General features: G+C 45.0%; 1 protein-coding gene across 2 annotated transcripts in view; it reads right to left on the bottom strand.

Annotated features, from left to right (window-relative positions):
• Positions 1–21,483, bottom strand: part of LOC105484247 (von Willebrand factor) — a 186,210-nt gene that overhangs the window by 30,638 nt on the left and 134,089 nt on the right. For both annotated transcript variants that reach the window (XM_071072329.1, XM_071072330.1), the window contains exons 35-42: positions 16,408–16,628; positions 14,831–15,023; positions 14,280–14,621; positions 11,958–12,157; positions 5,490–5,592; positions 4,975–5,049; positions 3,654–3,758; positions 2,296–2,501 (exon numbers count right to left, since the gene is read on the bottom strand). In XM_071072329.1, coding sequence (XP_070928430.1) covers positions 2,296–2,501; positions 3,654–3,758; positions 4,975–5,049; positions 5,490–5,592; positions 11,958–12,157; positions 14,280–14,621; positions 14,831–15,023; positions 16,408–16,628 — 1,445 coding nt within the window. The remainder of the gene's footprint in view (positions 1–2,295; positions 2,502–3,653; positions 3,759–4,974; positions 5,050–5,489; positions 5,593–11,957; positions 12,158–14,279; positions 14,622–14,830; positions 15,024–16,407; positions 16,629–21,483) is intronic.

The following is a 21,483-nucleotide window of genomic DNA, read 5'->3' as shown; positions in this document are numbered from 1 at the left end:
CCCCATTTACCCCAGGGAGGGCAATTTTAGTATCAAAAAAATAAAGTTTACAATGAATCAACACACACCAAATACATAAGCATCCATGAATTCATAATGATGGGGGGGGGAACCTCTTTGGCTGTCCTTGACAGTTGCTGGGGTATCAACTAATGGCTCTGAAAACTGGAAAGGAAAAAATCAAGCCCTTATTCTGCTTTTATTCTGCTTTGTCTAATGTAATTTTATTTCAGGGTAACTGAAAACAGCTGGGAGAAAGTTCTTTCTTATAGGAGAATTCCAGTTAATAAATGCAATCAGTATGATAGAAGTGAGAAGTCACAATTCTGAAACTCCTAATGACATACTAAATCTCAGACAACACCTATAAATATTAAAACGATAAACTAAACTGTTGACGGGATAAACTTTACAATGCAGAAATAGGTTGACTTCATCTGAACACATAATCAGTCCCATCTTTGAAAGTGGGAAGCTAGGCCAGGTACGGTGGCTCATGCCTGTGATCCCAACACTTTGGGAGGTCGAGGAGGAGGATGGATCACAAGGTCAGGAGATCGAGACCATCCTGGCCAACATGGTGAAACCCCATCTCTACTAATAAAACAAAAATTAGCTGGGCGTGGTGGTGTGTGCCTGTAATCCCAGCTACTCAGAAGTCTAAGGCAGGAGAATCGCTTGAACCAGGGAGGAGGAGGTTGCAATCAGCCAAGATTGCGCCACTGCACTCCAACCTGGTGACAGAGTGAGACTCGAAGGGAGGGGGGAAGGAAGGGAGGGGGGAAGGGAAGGCAGAGGGGGGAAGGGAAGGCAGAGGGGGAAGAGAAGGCAGGGAAGGCAGGGAAGGGAGGGAAGGCAGGGAAGGGAGGGAAGGCAGGGAAGGGAGGGAAGGGAGGAAGGCAGGCAGGAAGGCAGACAGACATTATGTGCCTCTAGCCTCCCTAATGCATTGACCTTGAATGTAATGAATCCCCTGGGTCTAACTTCTAGTCCCCTGGAAATACAGGGGATAGAGGAACACATGCAATACCATGAGGTAGCTGCTAGTCAAATCCAAACTTCATGACATTCAACAGGACAAATGACCCAGCTTCCCCAACAAATCAAAGGCATAAAACAGGGAGTGGCATTACTATAGATTAAAAACACATAAGAAACATTAATAGAAAAATGGCAAGGCAGGAGGGGTAGGCAGGAGGGGTAGGCAGGAGGGGTAGGCAGGAAGATGAGAAGGAGAACAGAGACATAAGAAAGCAGCAGCAGCAACCGTAGCCTCCTAGACTTGTTGCCGCTTCTCCAGAAACTACGTGCTTAGAATCCCTGAGCTGGAAGAGCATCCAGAGGGGAACAGAGGTCTTAAGCATTCCAGACAAATAAAGATCTGTTCCAGCCCTAACAGGCTCCAAGGAGAGATGACTGTGGCTTCTCTGTCACTCATGTCAGGACTCCCCTCAATGCAGCAGCTGTGACTATGCTCAGGTCTTCGTGCTGCAGTTCTGGCTCCTTTCAATTCTCTGCCACTTTCACGCCCTTCACTTCCACACCCTATCAATTAAATCTTTAACAATAGCTCATCTTGGTGGCTCTTTCACCTGTAAGACTGCTATTTGCACTGAAAATCTGTACCATTTGTTGACACTATTATATTCAGTTTGTAGACTATTGTCATATATACTAACAAGAGCATACATAGAAACTTCATCTTAACATCTCTCCCATAGCACCTAACACAGTACCAATTCTATTAGAGTGTGGTAGTTGCTTAGTAACTATTGGACGGGTAGATGGATGGATGAATGGATGGGTGGATAGATGGATAAACTGACAACAATAAAGGTGTGGTGGAGTGCACTTGTAATCTCAGCTACTCAAGAGGCAGAGGTGGGAGGATCACTTGAGCCCAGGAGTCCAAGACCAACCTAGGCAACACAGCAAGACCTCATCTCAACAAATAAATAAGTATATATTTATATATATACACACGTACACATATATAACTATTAACTGATCTCTCAATAATCCATGCAATCACATTATTTCCTCAGCTAACCTAAAAATAAGCTCAGTAAAGACCACGTCTTACACATTGTTTGTAACCCCAGCATCTAGCCATGCTTAGTACATAGGAGGCTCTAAGTCAATTTCCACTTCAGGCTGAGCTGGAATGCTGACTGCCCACCCACCAAGCCTTGTAGCACTTAGTTTGGGCAGGAGGGGAAGGCTGGGTAGGATATAAACCTTCCATAAGGAGCACATATTTGGCCGTCGTACCAGCCAGAACGGAGCAGCCCTTACCTTGTCGGGAAGGCAGGTGGTTGTGGTGCAGCCACAGTCATTGGTGGCGGTTGAGGCCAAGTACCCAAGGGGACAGCTCACTGTGGAGTTGACACAGTTGCAGGCACACTCATACTCATCACAGCACTGGGTCTTCCGACGGGTGGGCAAACGGTGCGGGGGGCAGGAGGGCGGCGACACCCTTTTGCACTCCTCCTTCCTGCAGGCTGAGGGTAGGACAAGGCCACGCTGAGCAATGCACCCAGCCAGGGTTCGTAAGTATTCAGCTATGCTATAGGGTGCCAGGGAGCTTCAGACTCAGAAGATTAAGTCAGAAATGTGTGAGAGCCAAGCTCACGGGCTGGGAGCTATTCAATGTTACCAAAAAAGCAGTCCATCTGCAGAAAAATATGAACATTAATCAGAAAGGGAAATGTGAAGCTAGGAACTCTAATGGAGGAGAAGTGAAGGCTGCTCCATCCCTGCTCTATCGCTTTCCCACGTACGTCTGGAAGGGGCGGGTTCCTTGATTCTCAGAGGTGTCAGATGTAGAATCTCTAAGGCCAATAGGCCTGGGTGCACCATGCCCTGGCTAAGCACTGTTCTGTGCCAGGAGTTTTTGTGACCCTATCCCCACCTCAGTACCTAGAACAATACCCTACAGTTTTAGGCCCGCCAGCAATCAGTGTGGAATGAAAGAATGCCAGCAATCTTGTCAAAGCCACAGTGTCACTTTTAAAAGACCAAATCCTGTCCCTGTGTCCTTTGCCTGTTTCTAGCTCCCTTCAAACACAATGTGCTCTCCCTCCCACCCCTGAAGTCTCACATCTAGAAGTCAGAGGAGAGTCCACATCAGCAGACAAGAACACCAGTGGAGTTAGAGTGGGTACTCTCGGTAGGTAAACAAAGAATTCAGTTTCTTGTCGTGTCTTATTTTAGTCCAACACTATGTTTAAATTATAGTATATAGTGATTACATATATACTCCTTCAGAGAGGAAAAAAACTATAAATTTGTTTGGCAATAAGATCCAATGATGAGGGGAAGTCATTCCCTCCCCTCAATGACATACAGGAGGATGGGCACAAATAAAGATTAGATTCAGAGGCCTCCTCCTCTCAGCCCCAGCTGCTTCTTCATAAACCCAAGGAGGTGCCTGTGGCTGTGCCCACACCTGGTATCCTTCAGCAGCATGCAGCCGGAAGGATCCTGTGCAGGTGTGACCCTAACCCCTCTGTTCTAGATGCACTCCCAACCCAGATTCAGCCAGGTAGAAAACAGGAAACGACATCATCTTGGAAAAGGTCCCTGAGAAAGAGGATGACCTCCCTCACGCCAGGAGAGAGGCCATACCACCCCTCCTCATCCAGAGGCCTTACCGCAGGTGAAGTTGGGTCTGCACTCGCCAGGGTTGGTCAGTGTGGGCTGGAGGCCACCTTCACAGTGAGGCACTGGGGGCAGGTCACAGCTCTCCGGATCACACACTGAAGGCCAGAAAGAGAGACGTCCATGCAGAGTTCAGCAAGGTTACTCTTATTACCTGTGAGTGGGACACTACATTCCTATTCATGCAGACTTCTACTGTTTTAGGTTAAGTGATGATAATGGGGACAGAGATAACATGGGGATGGATGGATGGATGGATGGATGGATGGATGGATGGATGGACGGACGTACGGACGGACGGACGGACAGATCAATCAATCCAAGTCATACTGATTATTCTTATCATCCATTAGGGCCTTCCACATCTCAGCCAAGTCAACTTGGATCCTCTAGACCTGTTTCCTCTTCTGGAAGGTGGGATACCCTACCTTATAGGATCAGTCTGAGGATTTCACAAAATAGTAAGGGCAAAGTGCCTGGCACATTGTAGGAGCCTAGTAATGTCTATAAAATGAGGGGCTTGAAATAAATGATCCCTCTAGTTCTCTCTACTGCCAACATTCTAAGACCTCCTTTACATAAATTGTTCTCAAGCCACATCTCCCTCCCTTATGGGACTTCTATTTATTTCTGATCAATTTCATGAGTATAAACAAGTTTCTCCAATTATATGATTTTCTTTTAGTTGCTTGGACTGCCCCCTGATCTATCTGCTCTCCCTTCAAGATTTGCATCACTGCAAATTGTACACGCCTGTGCTTTAGGTCTTCATCTGTATAAGCAACAAACACACTGGACAGGATAAGGACAAAGGCACTAATGATTTCCTGCCATGCTAACCATAATTCCATCAGCTCTGAATTCACCGAGCCCACTATTCACAGAGTAGTCTGCAGGGCTAGCATGAAAACCTCTAGCAAATAACCTGCCCAACTCGAGGTGCCCAGTATGTGGTCTTCTCTGTATCTAGCGGCCACAAAATCTTACTGAAAAGGAAAATGGGCTGCTTTGGCATGGTTTTTTCTTCAGTGTATCTCTGCGGTCCCCAGCCATCACCCCATTCTTATCAGCAATCACCCCATTAATCCTGTCAAACCTACGTTTAGTAATTTACAGAAGATTCTTCTAGGAAGCCAATCCTATTCTCCAGAGGTAACCCTTTCTATTTTTTTTGGAATATCTAAGTCAGTCCTTGCCCACCTCCTTTCACACACCCTGTGCCTGGGAACAGAGCCACCTTTCAGCACCCTCAACGTGGTACCCCCCTGGGGCTGGGGCTGGGCCCTGAAGACATCCCCCCGGTGGGACACATACCGCACTCATACTCAGGGCAGCACTGGTCTGCATTCTGGCGGAGGCGGGCCACCTCACACAGGCCGCAGGTGGGAGCTGAAGGAGAGGAACGGCCACAAAAGTCAGAGAAATGAGTAGTGGGACAGCCTCGGAGGGATTTGAAATGTTCTTGCTCACTGAAAACTAGTATGAGTTCTGTATAGTCGTCCCATGAGGATCCAGGCCACGGGCCCTCTGACAGATGAGCGTCCCCATGTTCCTGGAGACACCCTCACATTTACCCTCCAGGGACTCTTAAGTCTGAGCGTTGCTGGGGACCGGAGGCCAGGGTTAATCTGAGAGTGTCAAACCCAGATGCAGAATGGGGCTCCCAGGCCCAGCGACGGAAAATGCAGGCTGGGCAAGGAAGCTCACCCACTCCAGGACTCCAGGTGCCAGTGATCAAGTCTGCTCTGCCAGGGATGAAGATGGGTCACTGGGGGGCCTTGCAGGGGCCCTTGTTCCTCCATGAAGGCACCAGCGAGGGGAGGACTCACCTTTGGCCGTGGGGCAGGGCTGCATTGTGCAGTTGGCCTTCCGCCCGCTGAGGCACGTGCAGATCTGACAGGGCTGGTGGTCCGGGACCCAGGCTTCCAGGAACTGAGGGGAAAGCGAGGTTCAGAGAGGGCACAGGACATTCTAGGTACAAAGCCCAGAGTTCACAGAGGTCAGCTCTCCCTGCCTGCGGCGAGGGCCAGTCCCTGAGCCAGCCCTCTGACAGCCTCACAGATGAACAAAACCAGGTTAAAAGGAGGTTGTGAGGTTCTAATGGCTTTCAGAAAGGTGGTCGCCACAGTGCTTTGTAAACTAAAACGTGGAAACTTCCACTATACCCTTCTCTGTTGGCAATGCTAAAACCAAGCAAGGAAAGAAAATGAGTTCTTGGATCACACCTGCTAGTCATTTCTCAAGCCAAAGGAGAAATTGGGATGTTGCTTGGGGGAAAAAAAAAAGCCATTTCTTTCTGAAATTGACTTCAGACAATAGTAAGAGCTGTGGGGAGGACAGCAAAACTCTTGAAAGCATCACATTCTTGATGCCCGCAGTGACTTCAGAGGCCTGAGTGCGGCTCTCTGATTTTTCAAATGAGAGACGGCCCAGGGTAGAGAGCAGCCTTCTCAAACTTACACACAGCCCCACAGCACAAGGCTTTGAAGTCAGGAACTCCCGAACTCTAACACGGGCTGCGTTCCGCTGTGCCCAGTTTCCTCACCTGTAAAATGAGGGTACTCAAGCCTGCCTTGCAGGACTGTTGTAAGGAGTGAGAAACTGTGATCAGCACAGGGTACACAGCAAAGAGCTCCACTAATAAGAAGCAGAGCCAGGACTTAGTCTCCCTCTGGATTCAGCCATGAAGTTAAATTTAAACTTAAAATTAAATTCAAGCGAAACTGCCCCTGAAGAAACACATTCTTATCCAGCAGCTCAAAGGACTCTAAGAAGTTCCCAGGTCAAGAAGGTCTTACTTATTACTTCCATGGTAGGCAGTCAGCTAAGAAGGAAGATCAAAGACCCCCAAGTGAGGTCCCCCTTCCCCCAAAGTGCCCTGCCCTCCCTCAGGATTAACCCCTCTGGTCCTGCCCTTGACACCTTTCACTCACTCAATAAATGATAGCAGCTAACATTCAAATGCCACCTGCTACGTGCCACTGTGTTGAGAGCTTTATTTAAATCACTCATGTAATCCTCACTGCAATCCTATGGTGAGGATATTTTTTACCATTGCCCTCACTTTTCCAATGAGAAAGCTAAGGCACTCGCTAGGTGTGCACAGGAACAGTGACAGAGTGAGGCTTTGAATCCAAATCCATGGTTTGTTTATGTTTTGGTTTTTGTTTTGAGACAGCGTCTCACTCTCTCTCGCCTAGACTGGAGTGCAGTGGCATGATCTCAGCTCACTGCAACTTCTGCCTCCCGAGTTTAAGCGATTCTCCTGCCTCAGCCTCCCAAGTAGCTGGGACTATAGGCATGCGTCACCACACCCAGCTAATTTTTGTATTTTAGTAGAGATGGGATTCCACCATGTTGGCCAGGCTGGGTCTCAAATTCCTGACCTCAAGTGATCTACCTGCCTCAGCCTCCCAAAGTGCTGGGATTACAGGTGTGAGCCACCACGCCAGGCCCAAATGCATGGTTTTAAACCACCATGCTCTGCTGCCTCCCACAAATAATAATAAATATGTTCAAGGTATTTTTCTAAGAGTTTTACATTTATTTTCCTAATGATAACCCTACCAGGTAAGTAGTATCATCTATATTTACAAATAATGAAACTGAGGCACCAAGAAGTTAAGAAATTTGACCAAGTGGCACATCCAGGCTTTGAACCTAGCATTCTGGCCCAAGACACCACAGGCCTAGTCTCTTGCACTACAACTGCTTCTCGTCAATAGACACAGTGCCCGTCATGGGCAGGTCTGAACACACTGTCCGAGCCCTTGAATGGCTGACAGTCAAGGTGAGGAAATAAGACTGGTGAAAATCGGAATGAGAAAAATAAATTGTGACACACACACCATGGAATACTACCTAGCAACAAGGAGAAGAAAACTATCAAAACACACAGCAGCATGGACGAATCCCAAAAGCGTTATCCTGAGTGAAGGAGGCCAGGCAGAAAAGAAGTGTGTAGGCATGTTTCCATGTATGCGAAATTCCAGAAAATGTCAACGAATCCACAGTGACAGAAAGCAGACCAGTAGCTGTCTAGGGTTGAGAGATATATTTAAAAGGGCATAAGCTAACTTTTGGGGGATGGAAATTTGTTATCTTGGTTATGTCAACGGTTTTATAGGTGTGTTCATATGGCAAAATCTATCGAATTGTACGCTTTAAATATGTGCTGTTTGTGGCATGTAAATTATACCTCAGTAAAGCTGTTTGTAAAAATACAAAATAAAAGAGCAGTAAGAGTGCAAAAGGAGAGCCCACTAAGACTAGGCACTGCAGAGAGTCTCACAGGGCACACCTATGAAGCACGGGAAGACTTGGGCAAAGGGGAAAGGAGGAGGAATTCCAGGTAGGAAACAGCTGACAAGGCGCAGACGAAGGAACGCTCCTGCAGCGCCTGGCATCACGGGTGAGGCAGGTGGCTGAAGATGACAGAAGAGGCCCTATGAGCCCACTGCAGGAACGTGCCTTACCTCGGCAGGCAGGTGCAGGCCCGGAGGCATAAGCAGGATCCTGCCTCACAGAGAAGAGCTAATGAAGACAACCCCGGCGACAGTGTGCAGGATGGAAAAGGGAAGGACTAGGAAGAGAAAACCGGAAAAGACACAGTGGCTGCCACTCCAGCTGGGAAGGTGGAGGGAGGGGCCCGGGGCGCTGGCCTCGGAGGGCTGGGGCAGGGGGTCGGATTGGCAGACATGAGGGGATGAGAAAGGAGAGGGTCATGTTCTGTATATGTTTCAGTGTTCTTTTTTCTCTCCTTTTAAACATAGACCTCAGACATTTAAACTCAAGAATAAATCCCACAATTTTCCTACTATCCTGAGAATGGGTAGCACACAACAGATGACCCAAAGCAGGTGTCTGCCCTCCTTTGCTGGGGATTGTCATTTCCCAGGAAGCTTAAGACCCACTCAAGGCAGGGGAAAGAAGAGAAATAAAAATTTAAAAAACAAGCGAACGCTAAGCTTCTAAAAGCAACTGCAGCGGCTCTCCAGGCCTGGCCAGGCTATGCGGCGATGCGGCCGGCAGATGGTGCTGCTGCACAACCCCAGGCCAACTGCAGGCAGGCCTGTTGCAACCACGCCAGGTTCCAGGGCCCAGGCGTGAATACCACCAGGCCACAACAGGTATGAATGCCAGCAGGAGTTAATGTTTGAATAAAGGTGACAAAAGAGCGGCCTGCAGAGAATACGGTGGGGAAAACATTTTCAAGGCACAAGGTCAAAGGACACAAGCAATTCATCATGCAATTTGATGAATTTGATTCACCAGCCAATTTGATGAGGGATGCAAATGAAATGGGAACACTGAGCCCAGCTAGGGACAGCAGAGACTAAGGGAGAGGGAAGGAGCTACAGGCCAGAGCTTCTGGGCTATGGACATGGTTCCTGCTAAGCTTGTGCCTGCCGGTATAGCACCCACCACCACCAGTGGCTCCACTGAGCCAAGGACAGCCAGTGCAGGTTCTTGGTCCCTTCCGAGCCTGCTGCAAAGGCTCACCTCTTTAGACTCTGTTTTGTAAAATAAGCAAGATCTATGGAAACTAGTGAATATTTTGCTTTTCTGAAATTACTACAATAGTTTTTTTTTTTTTTTTTTGAGACAGAGTCTCGCTCTGTCGCCCAGGCTGGAGTGCAGTGGCCGGATCTCAGCTCACTGCAAGCTCCGCCTCCTGGGTTCATGCCATTCTCCTGCCTCAGCCTCCGGAGTAGCTGGGACTACAGGCGCCCGCCACCTCGCCCGGCTAGTTTTTTGTATTTTTCAGTAGAGACGGGGTTTCACCGGGTTAGCCAGGATGGTCTCTATCTCCTGACCTCGTGATCCGCCCGTCTCGGCCTCCCAAAGTGCTGGGATTACAGGCTTGAGCCACCGCGCCCGGCCACTACAATAGTTTTATACCCTAGTTTATTTCCCTGAATAAAAGGTTTTCTGGGCTTCATTTTTTCAGTTAAAAAAAAGTTTATTTAACGGAAATGTTCTTCATATTAGGTTTTTATTCTTTCTCTGCTTTGAAAGTCAAAGTTGAAAATGTACATGGCTGGATATGATGCTTGCTTTCATCCATTTAAACTCTATTTTCTGAAATCACTAAAAGTGGCTGTGTTCTTTTCAAAGTTTTCAACTAATTTTATTTCACCTGACTTTAAAATACATTTATAAGACAGTTTCCACATCCGAAATATTTGGATGGCCTCTTTACACAACTTGAATACATATTCTAATGTGTTGGACTGAAGATGAGGCGGGCAGTGAAAGGGGAAAATAGGGCCAGAGAGGAGAAGCAAAGGGCAGGAGAGTTTGGAGACACTAAGATGAAGTTCACAAGCCTCCTTCTCTCAGGACCTTGCAGACATCTGACACTCATGCAGCCAGAAACCTGCAAACTTGAGCTCACTTCTCATCACAGAACGCCAAGGAAAAGATCATTTCTGTCTCCTTCTAAGAGGAAGCATTTTGCCACTACTAGTAAAACCAGTCTGAAATTACCACAGGTTGCTAGCCACATATGTAAATTGGTCAACATCATTCAAGCCCTGCAGGAGCTCAGGAGCTATACAAATCAGGAAGAGAAATACAAGGTTTTGTCAACTCATTTAGGGAATACCACAGAACAGGCAATTACTTAACTTGACAAGTTGAAATATGGCAGTAGAGGAGGACTTTAGCTCATCTATTCCACAGTGAGGACAAACTGGATCCACTAGGATAAAGCCCAACAACTAGAGGACATGAGATCACTGTAACTGACTAAGTAATGGCCCTAATGGATACCCGTGTTCCAGTGAACATGACTTAGGCCAGAGTTCAGCTCACAGTTCCAATGAGGTCAATGGTAGGGCTAGGACACTATGATTGATGCTATGAACATAAATCCCAGCTTTATCACCTCATGGCATTGAGCCTTAGTCTCATCCATTTGATACGATGTGCGATTATGACCCTACAGAGCTTTGGGGAGAATCATATAAAATGGTCCCTATCCTGGCTTACAGCATCGGGGACAGAATAGTGTAGTTACTGAAATGTTTTCATTATTCTACAGGCTGGTTAGCTACATTTACCATGAGTTCTCCTATTCGTGGTTGAACATAGTGGTAAGTCACTCTACTCAGTCCACTTAGCAAGAATGGTCCTCCTTGGTGATGAAGACGTTAGGTCTTGAGTGCAGCCCATGATCACAGAACACATTCTCCTTTCCTAGAAGCCAAACATGCTTCTACCTCTACCACGGTCTGTAGTATCACTGTCAACGGTGAAGGACAGGGCCACTGCACACATTCACACGTGCACGTTCACGTATGCACAGACACACGCTGCCCCAGATCCTACAAATATACACAGAGTCAACTTTGAAGAGAGATGACAGCCATTTTAGGCCAAGACGGAGGAGTTTGGTAAATATCCTTTCAAAATACATTCAATACCTCCTAAAGAGCTTAAAAAAAAACTGATGACTCAATGACTAACAAGCAAATCAGCCCAAAAAAGATGCAGCAAAAGGGCCATTCCATATTGTGGAAAGAGCCAGATCTTTGGCATCACAGAGAGCTTCAAATTCTGAGACCAACTCCATTACTTATAAATTGTGTCCATAGGCAACTTACTAAGCTCTTTAGGTCTTAGTTTCTTCATAGGATTTTTGTATTTATGAGTGATAGAGGACACACTAGTGTATTCTGTGGAATCCCAGTCCCAAGGGATTCTCTCACACACACACGCTCCATGATCAAGTAAGTTTGAGAAACAAAAACTCTCTTAAATATCTGCAAGGTACAGTAGTACACTAAAAACTCTAGAGTTCTGCAATAAAGAAACCTGTTTAACTATGATTAGTGTTCTTTAAACTCACTTGACCACAAGTAACTGTTAATACAACCTTTGAAAAACACTGAAATAATGAACATACTGTGTTTAGCACAATCAAGGTATACAATCTCTCTTAACAATAGCAGACATTATCACACAAAATATTCTTTTCCCTTTCCCTCCTGGGTTCCTATATCATTTTGCTTAAATGACTACAATAATAAAGACAATAGTAATCACAGTAACAGTAATAACGTGGTAACAACACTTGGATGTTTAATCTCTCAGATAATACATGACAGATACAGGATTTGAACCAAGAGCTATCTGAATGCAGAGCCATTACACAATACTGCCTGTCCCTAATGATCCCCGTAAGAGTCAACCCTGCTGCCACAGTTGGAAGAGGCCAATCATTGGCGAACACTTCTCCCTTTTGACCCAAGAGGGAAGCAGCCCCGTGGGAGGTGAAAGGCCCAGGCTCCTACCTGGTGCTGGACTCCATCCTCACCAATGCACTGAGTGCAGGCCTCTTCAGGGACACAGCTGCCTTCCAACATGACTTTATTCGGAGGACAGAAACAGCCTTCCGAGGGATGGTCCCCACAGGAGCTCACGTTGCCATTGCAGTGCCGGGGACAGCCACGCTCACAGGGGTTGTAGACCAGGGATGGTGGGCATGACATAGCTGTAGACAGAGGAGGAGAAGTCACTCACAAAGGCCCTCACCAGCCAGAGTGAAACGGGCACAGCTGATTCAACATGGTTAATCATCAAACTTGCCAGGGCAGAGATGGCTATTTTCCACCAATCTTCATCCTCCCCATCTTCCATAGAAACAGAACTTTAGGCTGGGCATATGACCACCAGAATGAGGACTGTATTTCCCAACCTTTCTTGCAGCTAAGTGCAGTCATGTGACTAGTTCTGACCAATGAACTGTAAGTAAAGTATAGTATCCCATGGCAGCCTCCAGGTGTCCATTTTAAAAGACAGCTATGCATGCTCCTTGCCCCTCTTCCCTCCTTCCCTCAGCTTCCTGCTTGGAGCATGAATGTCCATCTTAGACCATGAAGAAAAAGACCACACCCAACTAAGGGCAGAGCAAAGAGCTAGAATCCAGTTTGAGGCCCAGAATTAGCTGGAACCACCGCCTCCGATCAGCTATACGACAGAAAATTTTAATTCTCTGCTACTTGCAGCCAAATCTAGTCCTACCAAATGATGCGAACTTGTATGGTTTTGCGGTCCTTTTTTGAATACAGATATATTTTACGCTTTAAAAGCATCTGTAAATTAGGAATCCACATCTATGAAGAACGGCCTTGGGAAAGAAGCTACAAGGTGATTTCACTTCCCTCGTTCTGATTTGCTCAACAACTTCCTCACATTCTCAAGGCACCAAAGGCAGGCAGGAGATGGAGGAAGTTTCCAAGGATTTGGAGCACCAAAGATTTCCCTCTGTGTGCACAGTAAATAACCAGGAGGCACACAAAGAAATCAGAGCAAGTGCTTCCAGTAACTTAGAAACTAACATTTGCCGCTTGATTTGTAGGCTGATTGGGAGGAGGCAGTATCATCCACACGGCCTCAGAAAATCAGAACCCAAAGGAACCTACAGGTTATCTAAGCCAACTATATCATTCTACGATGCAGACACTGAGGTCCAGAAAGACTAAGAGAACAGTCCATCCACCAGCTGAGCTGGGACTAGGATGCCCAAGTCCTCCAGACCCAGCTCAGAGCTGCTGACAGTTCTATGATGATAAACTCTGAGGCTCCAACATGCATGTACATATTGATTTCCCTCAAAAAAAAAAAAAAAAAAAAAAAGGCGACAATTACATTTGACAACTGAGGATTTCAAGTTCAGTATTCTTTTCACTCCAGCACCCCGAGGGGACAGGAGCCATATCTGATTCACTTCAGTTTCCCCTACACTTTAAATAAATGCCAAGTCCAGGTAGGGGAGCTGACTTTGGGGAGGGGCTATCTGCACTAGCAATCCTGCAGTGTTTATAATTAAGGAGATTCTTGACAACCAAATGATTCTACTCACACTTCAAAATCCTGCTCAGGCATGGACTACACTGTAAGCTTGGCGGAATTTCAAACTCAATGTGACTGGCTACACAGCGCTTTACAGATGCCTATATGTGTCTAACACATTAAAATTGCATTTGTCTCAACTGTAGAAATACTAATGGAAAGGATCATGCAGGCCGGGCGCGGTGGCTCCAGCCTGTAATCCCAGCACTTTGGGAGGCCGAGACGGGAGGATCACGAGGTCAGGAGTTCGAGACCATCCTGGCTAACAAGGTGAAACCCCGTCTCTACTAAAAAAAATACAAAAAACTAGCCGGGCGAGGTGGCGGGCGCCTGTAGTCCCGGCTACTCGGGAGGCTGAGGCAGGAGAATGGCGTAAAAACCCGGGAGGCAGAGCTTGCAGTGAGCTGAGATCCGGCCACTGCACTCCAGCCTGGGCGACACAGCGAGACTCCGTCTCAAAAAAAAAAAAAAAAAAAAAAAAGGATCATGCATTAATTTACATAAAAATTCTACATGCAGAGTGTGTATGTGTGTGTATATATATACATATATACACCTATACATACACATATATATACATACACACACACACACACACATATATCTCTTCTATCTTACTTAATCCTAACTGGAATCCCAGGTCATACAAAATACAGGGATTTTCACCCTTATTAGCCAGATAAAGAATGTGGGGCACAGAGAGGCTGAGCAAGCCCAGTTAGTTGGTCTCCAGGATTTTTAGAGGTAACTTGGAGACTCACCACAGAAATCAGGTGTCCTCCAGTCAACGCAGACCCCATTGGTCCGACAGAGGTGGGCATAAGAGGCGATCACCTCACACACTTGCTCCCGGTGGCAACTGTCCTGCTGGCAGATGGCATAGAATGTGGCTGGAGCCAGGACCTTGTGGCATTCAGCAAACAGTGCTGAGAGGAGGACCTGGCACTGGGAGCTGTTGGGGACAAGACACTGCTCTTCCAGAATGGGCTGGCATGTCTGCCCTGGCCGCTGCACAGTCCATTCCTGAACAAGTGTTTTCCAGTCTGTGGTGACTGTACCATCCCTCAGCATGAAGTCATTGGCTCCATTCTCATCACAGATCCCTAGAGAAACAAACAAGAAGAAAAGATAAACTGAGAGGTCCTAGGTACAAAAACATTGATGCCAGAGACGGGCCATTCTTCATCCTCCCCAGAATCTGACCCTTGCTACTAGACCCTGAAATATCAGCATCCAAGAGCCTCAGAGTAGAGCAAGTAAGGTTTATAAATGTATAGCAGGAGGAAAAGAGGAGTTGAGAAAATGTTCTTACCACAGAGACCATACGTCTTTGAAGCAAAAGTCTTGGGGCTGAGTTGCAGTTGGAACTCATTGTTTTGTGGAGTGAATGTGAAGATGTGGCCAAGATGGTTGAATCTGATCTCATGCATGATGGCACCATAAACGCTGACTTCCATGTTCCCACCCACGTAAGGAACAGAGACCAGTCTCCCATTCACTGTCACCTGCACAAAGAAGAAAGAGCTCATTGGTAGTCCCAGCAATGAGGAATCCTAGAACTTCACCCTTGGGTTTTTAGTAAAGTTACTGAGAGTCTCTGCACATTCATCACACTCAACCGCAACACTACACACGAACATTGATATCTGTCGGCAGCTCTTCTAAGATAAAGAAGAGCTTGACTAGAAAACAGAGCTTGACTTTGCAGAGCTTGACCAGAAGACAGACTGTAATAATACTGTACGGGTGACCATGCACCAAGAATCTGAAAGCCTAGAGACAGGAACCTTGAGTGGATGTGACTCAAGAGGGAAGGGCAATGCCTTTAAGACAGGCTGGGAAAGTGGCCTTATTGCTAACTCGTCAGTGTCTCCAGGAGCATCCAGCAGCCGTGTCCAACCCTTTGAATGCAAGGACGTTTTTGCTTCTCTGTGGTGGTGGATATCACGAAAAATATGCACAGAACTTTTTTTAGCTCATCAGCTGTCATTAGTGTTAACGCATTTTATGTGTGGCCCAGGGAAGCCAAAAGGTTGGACACCTGTGTCTTAATGGGACCACTTTAAGTCTTTTTTGTGTGCATGTGTGCCACTAGAAGCTCTTTCTTGGGCAGCCGCCATCATATACACCATATCAAACACATTAAAATGCACTCACATTCCATGATGAATATAATTTTGCTGTTGCTGTAAAATTTTTGGAAGGATTTTTTATCATCTTGATTTTTTAATTTTTGGCTATGAGTTACTCACTTGATATATGACTAGCTAAGATTTTTCTGCAATTATTGTTCAAATTCAGGAATTCTTGCAAAGTGAGAAAATCTAGCCTACAAGTTGTTTTCACACAATGAAAATATTTATGATCTCTACACGAACAAGTAAAGAAGTTGGCGTAATGTAACCTTTTGTGAGCATTTAATCAATCATATATATATGTATCAGTTTTGCCGTTTTCTTTTCAAATTTTGGAGGCCAACACTTTATGTAGGCCTTAAATATTTTCAAAGGACCTAATTTAGCGCCGTAAATGTTTCCCGTTGGAAAGCTTACAGGGTTTAGGCATTGGACTCATAATACCTCCCGGGTAAACAATCCTGATGCCAATTCCAATTCTCTACCAGTGCCAGAAACTGGCACTCAATTCACAATTTTATGCTATCTAAAAGTGATTCCGTCTTGCAAATCTGAGCCCGGAATAACATGAAATCAGGCCAAGACAAGGGGATGGCAATAAACCCCTCTAAGAAAGTTGTGCTCCTCTCCTCTAGTTAAGCAGGAGGCAGAGCTCCTAACAAGAGCACCAACTAAAACCAACTGCCACCTGGTCCATGTGGTTTCCCTGACACTCTATTGCCTTGCCACGGGATCCAGAGAAAGTACTTCTCACCTCCATGTCACTGTGCAGCTCGACAGAGAGGGCAGCGTGCTTCACCTCGATGGATTTCATGCAGCCCTGCCTTGCTGCAGGGCTGCAGGCACCATTATGGAGAATCACCTCCAGGTCCTGCTCCTTGTTTTGAAATAGGACGTAAGAACAGCTGCCAGTCAGCTTGAAATTCTGCCCATCAAAGGTCACGATGTGCCGAGTGGAGCTGCCTGTGCACACGCCTGGACGGGGAGAAGCAGAGGATGGATGCGACATTATCCAAACCCCCATGCCTACTACATGCAGACAGGCAGGTGTGACCAAGTTGCACACAGATAAACACAGTAGAGACTGGAACAGGCCCTTTGAGGTCATATAGACCAATTTCCTCCTTTTTTACTAATTAGGAAACGGGGGCTCTGAGAGGTAGAGAGGTTTAGGTAAGTAACACTTGGCTATTAAATGTTTTCCTGGAGAATGTTACATAAAATGTGGCAAATTATAGAACCACACTTCTAAAAAATGTAAATGTACAGTGTGAATAATCCGTTCCACAGGGATACCTTGGCCCAGAAAACAAAGTTAAGTTCCAGGGTAACGTGTTATGACTCGTTGAAATTAAGGAAAGCTAAGGAAAGCTAAGCAAGCTATGAGCTCATGATCTCATTAAAGAAAATTCACCTAAAGACACGTGTCCTTTCAGCTGCCAAGTGACCGAGGCAATGGTACAAGTGACCATGTTAACTTAATCCCTTAAGAGATTGCACAGGAGAAATATTTCCAGAGCCAAAAAAAAAATGGTTGGGTCTCAATGCTCCCTCATTTGACCCTGAGTCATTCACATAAGTGGCAAATTCTCAAGGTTCCTATTAAAACGTTATGAATACTAATCATTTTGCACCTACCTAAGATGACTTGGTAAAAATCCTCACATTGAAAGCACCACCACCATAAATGATTTGAAAGCTAACCTTGGACCTAAATAAAGTTGGAGATAAGCTTTCCAGACAAACCATGACCACATCTACAACGGCAGGTGAATACATGCCCAAGAGCTGAGACACAGATTCGGTGGAGCAGGGAGGTTCCACTAATGTCCCTCACTCATAACCAAGCCTGAGCCAACCTCTCCTTATGGGGGTGACTGGCAAGCAGCACATCCACTGACAAATGATGGGTCTGGAAGCACCATCAGAGCTAGTTCTACTCAAAATCCCCTATGTCCTTGAGCAGTCAGTCATTTCCAAGTGACAGTACTAAATGCTACTGGCTTACTAATCATCCATGCTGCAAGTGATCCCCAACACGCAGCTGTTGACACTGTCACATCAAGGAGTCAGCCCAACTGCCATAACGATGAAACAAATCACAAGGCCTTGGTTTTAGCTCACACAAGGCAAGTTAGTGAGAATGGCTCTACCCACCTTAAGATGAACTGTGACTGTGTAATGGGTACTTTACAGCCAGAGAAACTAGGGGCTGGCTTCTGTTTCACTTGCTTGCACTGTGACCTTGGATCAGTTACTTAACTTCACTGATCCTCTCCTAGCTCCTCTACATAATAGGCCTATAATCGATACCTTTTAGTATTATTGTGAGAATTAGTTGCAATATAGATGAAATGCCTACCTACTAGTGCATGACTCACATGTGCATGTTTAACAAACAGATCTCCAAATCTTCACAAATAAGCCACAAAATAAATTCAATAGCATGTAAATTGCTGTGTTGTAGGTATATTAAAACTTTGAGGTCCTTCCATCTCCAGAATACCAAATTACCTCCCAACAAACCATCACATTATACTCCAGTTTAGTGATTAGTTTTAATGAGCCATATATATAAGCACATTCCAATGTTCAGGACATAGAGAAAGTTAGGCCGAACCAATTAAAAATTAATACATTAGAGTTATATGATAAAATGTTAATGCACAGTTATAAAATATTATCACAAAGTATATCACTATATATCAGTTATAAAATATCACAGAGTAAAGTCTCATGAAATCATTTTATCTCATCTCTCTCCTTTTCTTCAACATCTTCTTGCTCATCTTTCCAAGTGACAATACAAATATTTGTGATTGAATACATTAAAACTTTTGGCTCATTGTCAAAATGTAATGATATCAGATACTAAAGTGAATTGTTAGCAAAATGCACATGTTCAAAAAGACATCCAAGTAGCCAGAGTGGACCCTAATACTCCAGCTATTAATATTGTCAAGTCAAGGAGCCAGCCCCAACGGTCATGAGAATAAAATAAACCACAAGGCAAAGAAATATGTAGGGAGATATACATCCTCTGAACACGATGCAGAACAGTAAGAACAAATTAAATTACTATGAAAAAAAGCATGTCTTCAGCATAACTAGAAAACAAGAAAATACCCAAACTCTATTTTTTTTTTTTCTTTCCCCAAGAGGAGTTTCACTGTCACCCAGGCTGGAGTGCAATGGCGCGATCTCAGCTCACTGCAACCTCCACCTCCCCAGGTTCAAGCGATTCTCCCACCTCAGCCTGCCAAGTAGCTGGGATTACAGGCATGCACCCCACACCTGGCTAACTTTTGTATTTTTAGTAGAGATGGGGTTTCACCATGTTGGCCAGGCTGGTCTCGAAGTCATGACCTCATGATCAGCCCGCCTAGGCCTCTCAAAGTGCTGGGATTACAGGTATGAGCCACTGCACCCAGCCAAAAATACCCAGACTTTAAAATAGCTATAAGTAAAGTAAAAGATAAAAAACACCAAATCTCACCCAGCAAAAATCTCTCATGCCCTGTTGGATTGTCCTTGCTCATGACAAAGGCTAAGGAAAACTGAAAAGAAGAGAGAAGGAGAGAGTGGGCAGCAAGCTTACAATTTCTCTATAACCACCACCACCATCAGAAAGAAAAGCCCATCCTAAGGGCAAAAGTATTTTAAAGTATCCTGACAGACCAGAGCAGGTGCTAAAAACACACGTAATACTCAGTGACAATCTGAAAAGCATAGTTTCGAGGGGGCTGGGAGCAAAAAGAAATGGAAAGGTACTTGGAAAGTGACTGGAGACATAAAAATAAAGCCAATGGGAAAGTCAGGGTCCAGAAAAACCTGAAAAATCAGAGGCCACGCAACCCTTCAGTATCCACATGTACGTACACACACACACACCACGAAGGAAATGACTTTTCTATACTGATAGAAGTGAGGGTCATTGAACCGGAAATCTTGTAAAACCCAAAATTCACAAAATGAACAGAAGATTAAGCAAGTACATAAAAGTTTCTTTAACAGATCAGAAAATGAGAACCAACACTCCCCATCTAATGAAAATTTCACAAAAAGGAGAAAACAAAAAACAAAATGCTATGACAGAAAAAACCTATGAGACAATACTCAAACTAAATTAAATACACTCGAACATCTGAAAAAATGAAAACCACCTTGAATCAGAATTTCAAAAACTAAGAAGAGAAATGAACAAAGACAAGAATAAATAAAAATAGAACTTAGTGAACTTGGTGGGGTGGGTAATAAAAGTGCAAAGTCAACTTTGAAATAAAGACTAAATTATAAGGACGCAAGGAAGATGACATCAAAATAAAAATTTAATAAACAGCATCAGAGAAAAAAAAAATCAAGGAATGAAAATGAGTTAATGAAGGAAGTATAAAGGTCAAAGAGACACTAATGAAAATGTAAGACAGGAGGAAAAATGGAGTCTTAGAAAACAAAACAACGAAACAGAACTAACGCTTAAAGAATATAACTCATGAAAACATTCTGGAAATCAAAAAAGAACAAAATCTATGTATGGGAGTCATGAGCCAGATGTCTGGGAAAAGCAACCCAAAACAGTCAACTCTGAGACATATTACAGGACACTACCAGACTTCAAACAAAGAAAAAATTTTCCAGGCCTTCAGGCAAAAAGATCAAATTTACAAGGACAAAAGAATTATATTGGTATCAGAATTTTTCAAAAAGCAATATGCAAAGCAAGGCAACAATGGAGCAGCATTTTTCAGAAATTTAGTGAAAGAAAGTGTGAATCAAGAATTCTGTATTTAGCTAAGGTGCCTTCTAGCATCAGTACTATAGAAAAACAGTCTTAAATACATAGGAATTAATGGAATTCTGTACCCATAAGCCCTTCTTAAGAAATCTACTAGAAGGCCGGGCGCGGTGGCTCAAGCCTGTAATCCCAGCACTTTGGGAGGCCGAGACGGGCGGATCACGAGGTCAGGAGATCGAGACCATCCTGGCTAACACGGTGAAACCCCGTCTCTACTAAAAAATACAAAAAACTAGCCGGGCGAGGCGGTGGGCGCCTGTAGTCCTAGCTACTCGGGAGGCTGAGGCAGGAGAATGGCGTAAACCCGGGGGGCGGAGCTTGCAGTGAGCTGAGATCCGGCCACTGCACTCTAGCCCGGGCGACAGAGCCAGACTCCGTCTCAAAAAAAAAAAAAAAAAAAAAAAAAAAAAAAAAATCTACTAGAGGGCCGGGTGCAGTGGCTCATGCCTGTAATTCCAGCACTTTGGGAGGCCGAGGCGGGTAGATCACAAGGTCAGGAGATGGAGACCATCCTGGCTAACATGGTGAAACTCCGTCTCTACTAAAAAAAAAAAATACAAAAAATTAACTGGCTGTGGTGGCAGGCACCCGTAGTCACAGCTATTCAGGAGGGTGAGGCAGGAGAATGGCGTGAACCGGGGAGGTGGAGCTTGCAGTGAGCAGAGATCGTACCACTGCACTCCAACCTGGGCGACAGAGCGAGACTCTGTCTCAAAAAAAAGAAAAAAGAAAAAAGAAATCTACTAGAGAATGTTTCCTCCAACTAAGAGATGACTAGGAAATGTTATCAAAACAACTAAAGTGAGCATTTTTATTTATATAGTCATAGATCTAAAACTAAAAAAAAAGGAAGAATGGAAGACTAATGTGCAAATGTTATATGCTGTGACAAAGTAGAAATAATGGAACTCGACAATGGGAGGAGGGGAGGGAATAAGAAAACTTAGAACAACCTCGTTGATTGTTGTATAGCCGTAGGGAGAAGTTAAAGAATGCTATTAAAAACAGGCAAACTGATAAATGAATGATTAGATT

Source organism: Macaca nemestrina, chromosome 10, assembly GCF_043159975.1.
Source record: "Macaca nemestrina isolate mMacNem1 chromosome 10, mMacNem.hap1, whole genome shotgun sequence".
NCBI lineage: Eukaryota > Metazoa > Chordata > Mammalia > Primates > Cercopithecidae > Macaca > Macaca nemestrina.
This window is presented reverse-complemented; position numbering and strand designations above follow the sequence as displayed.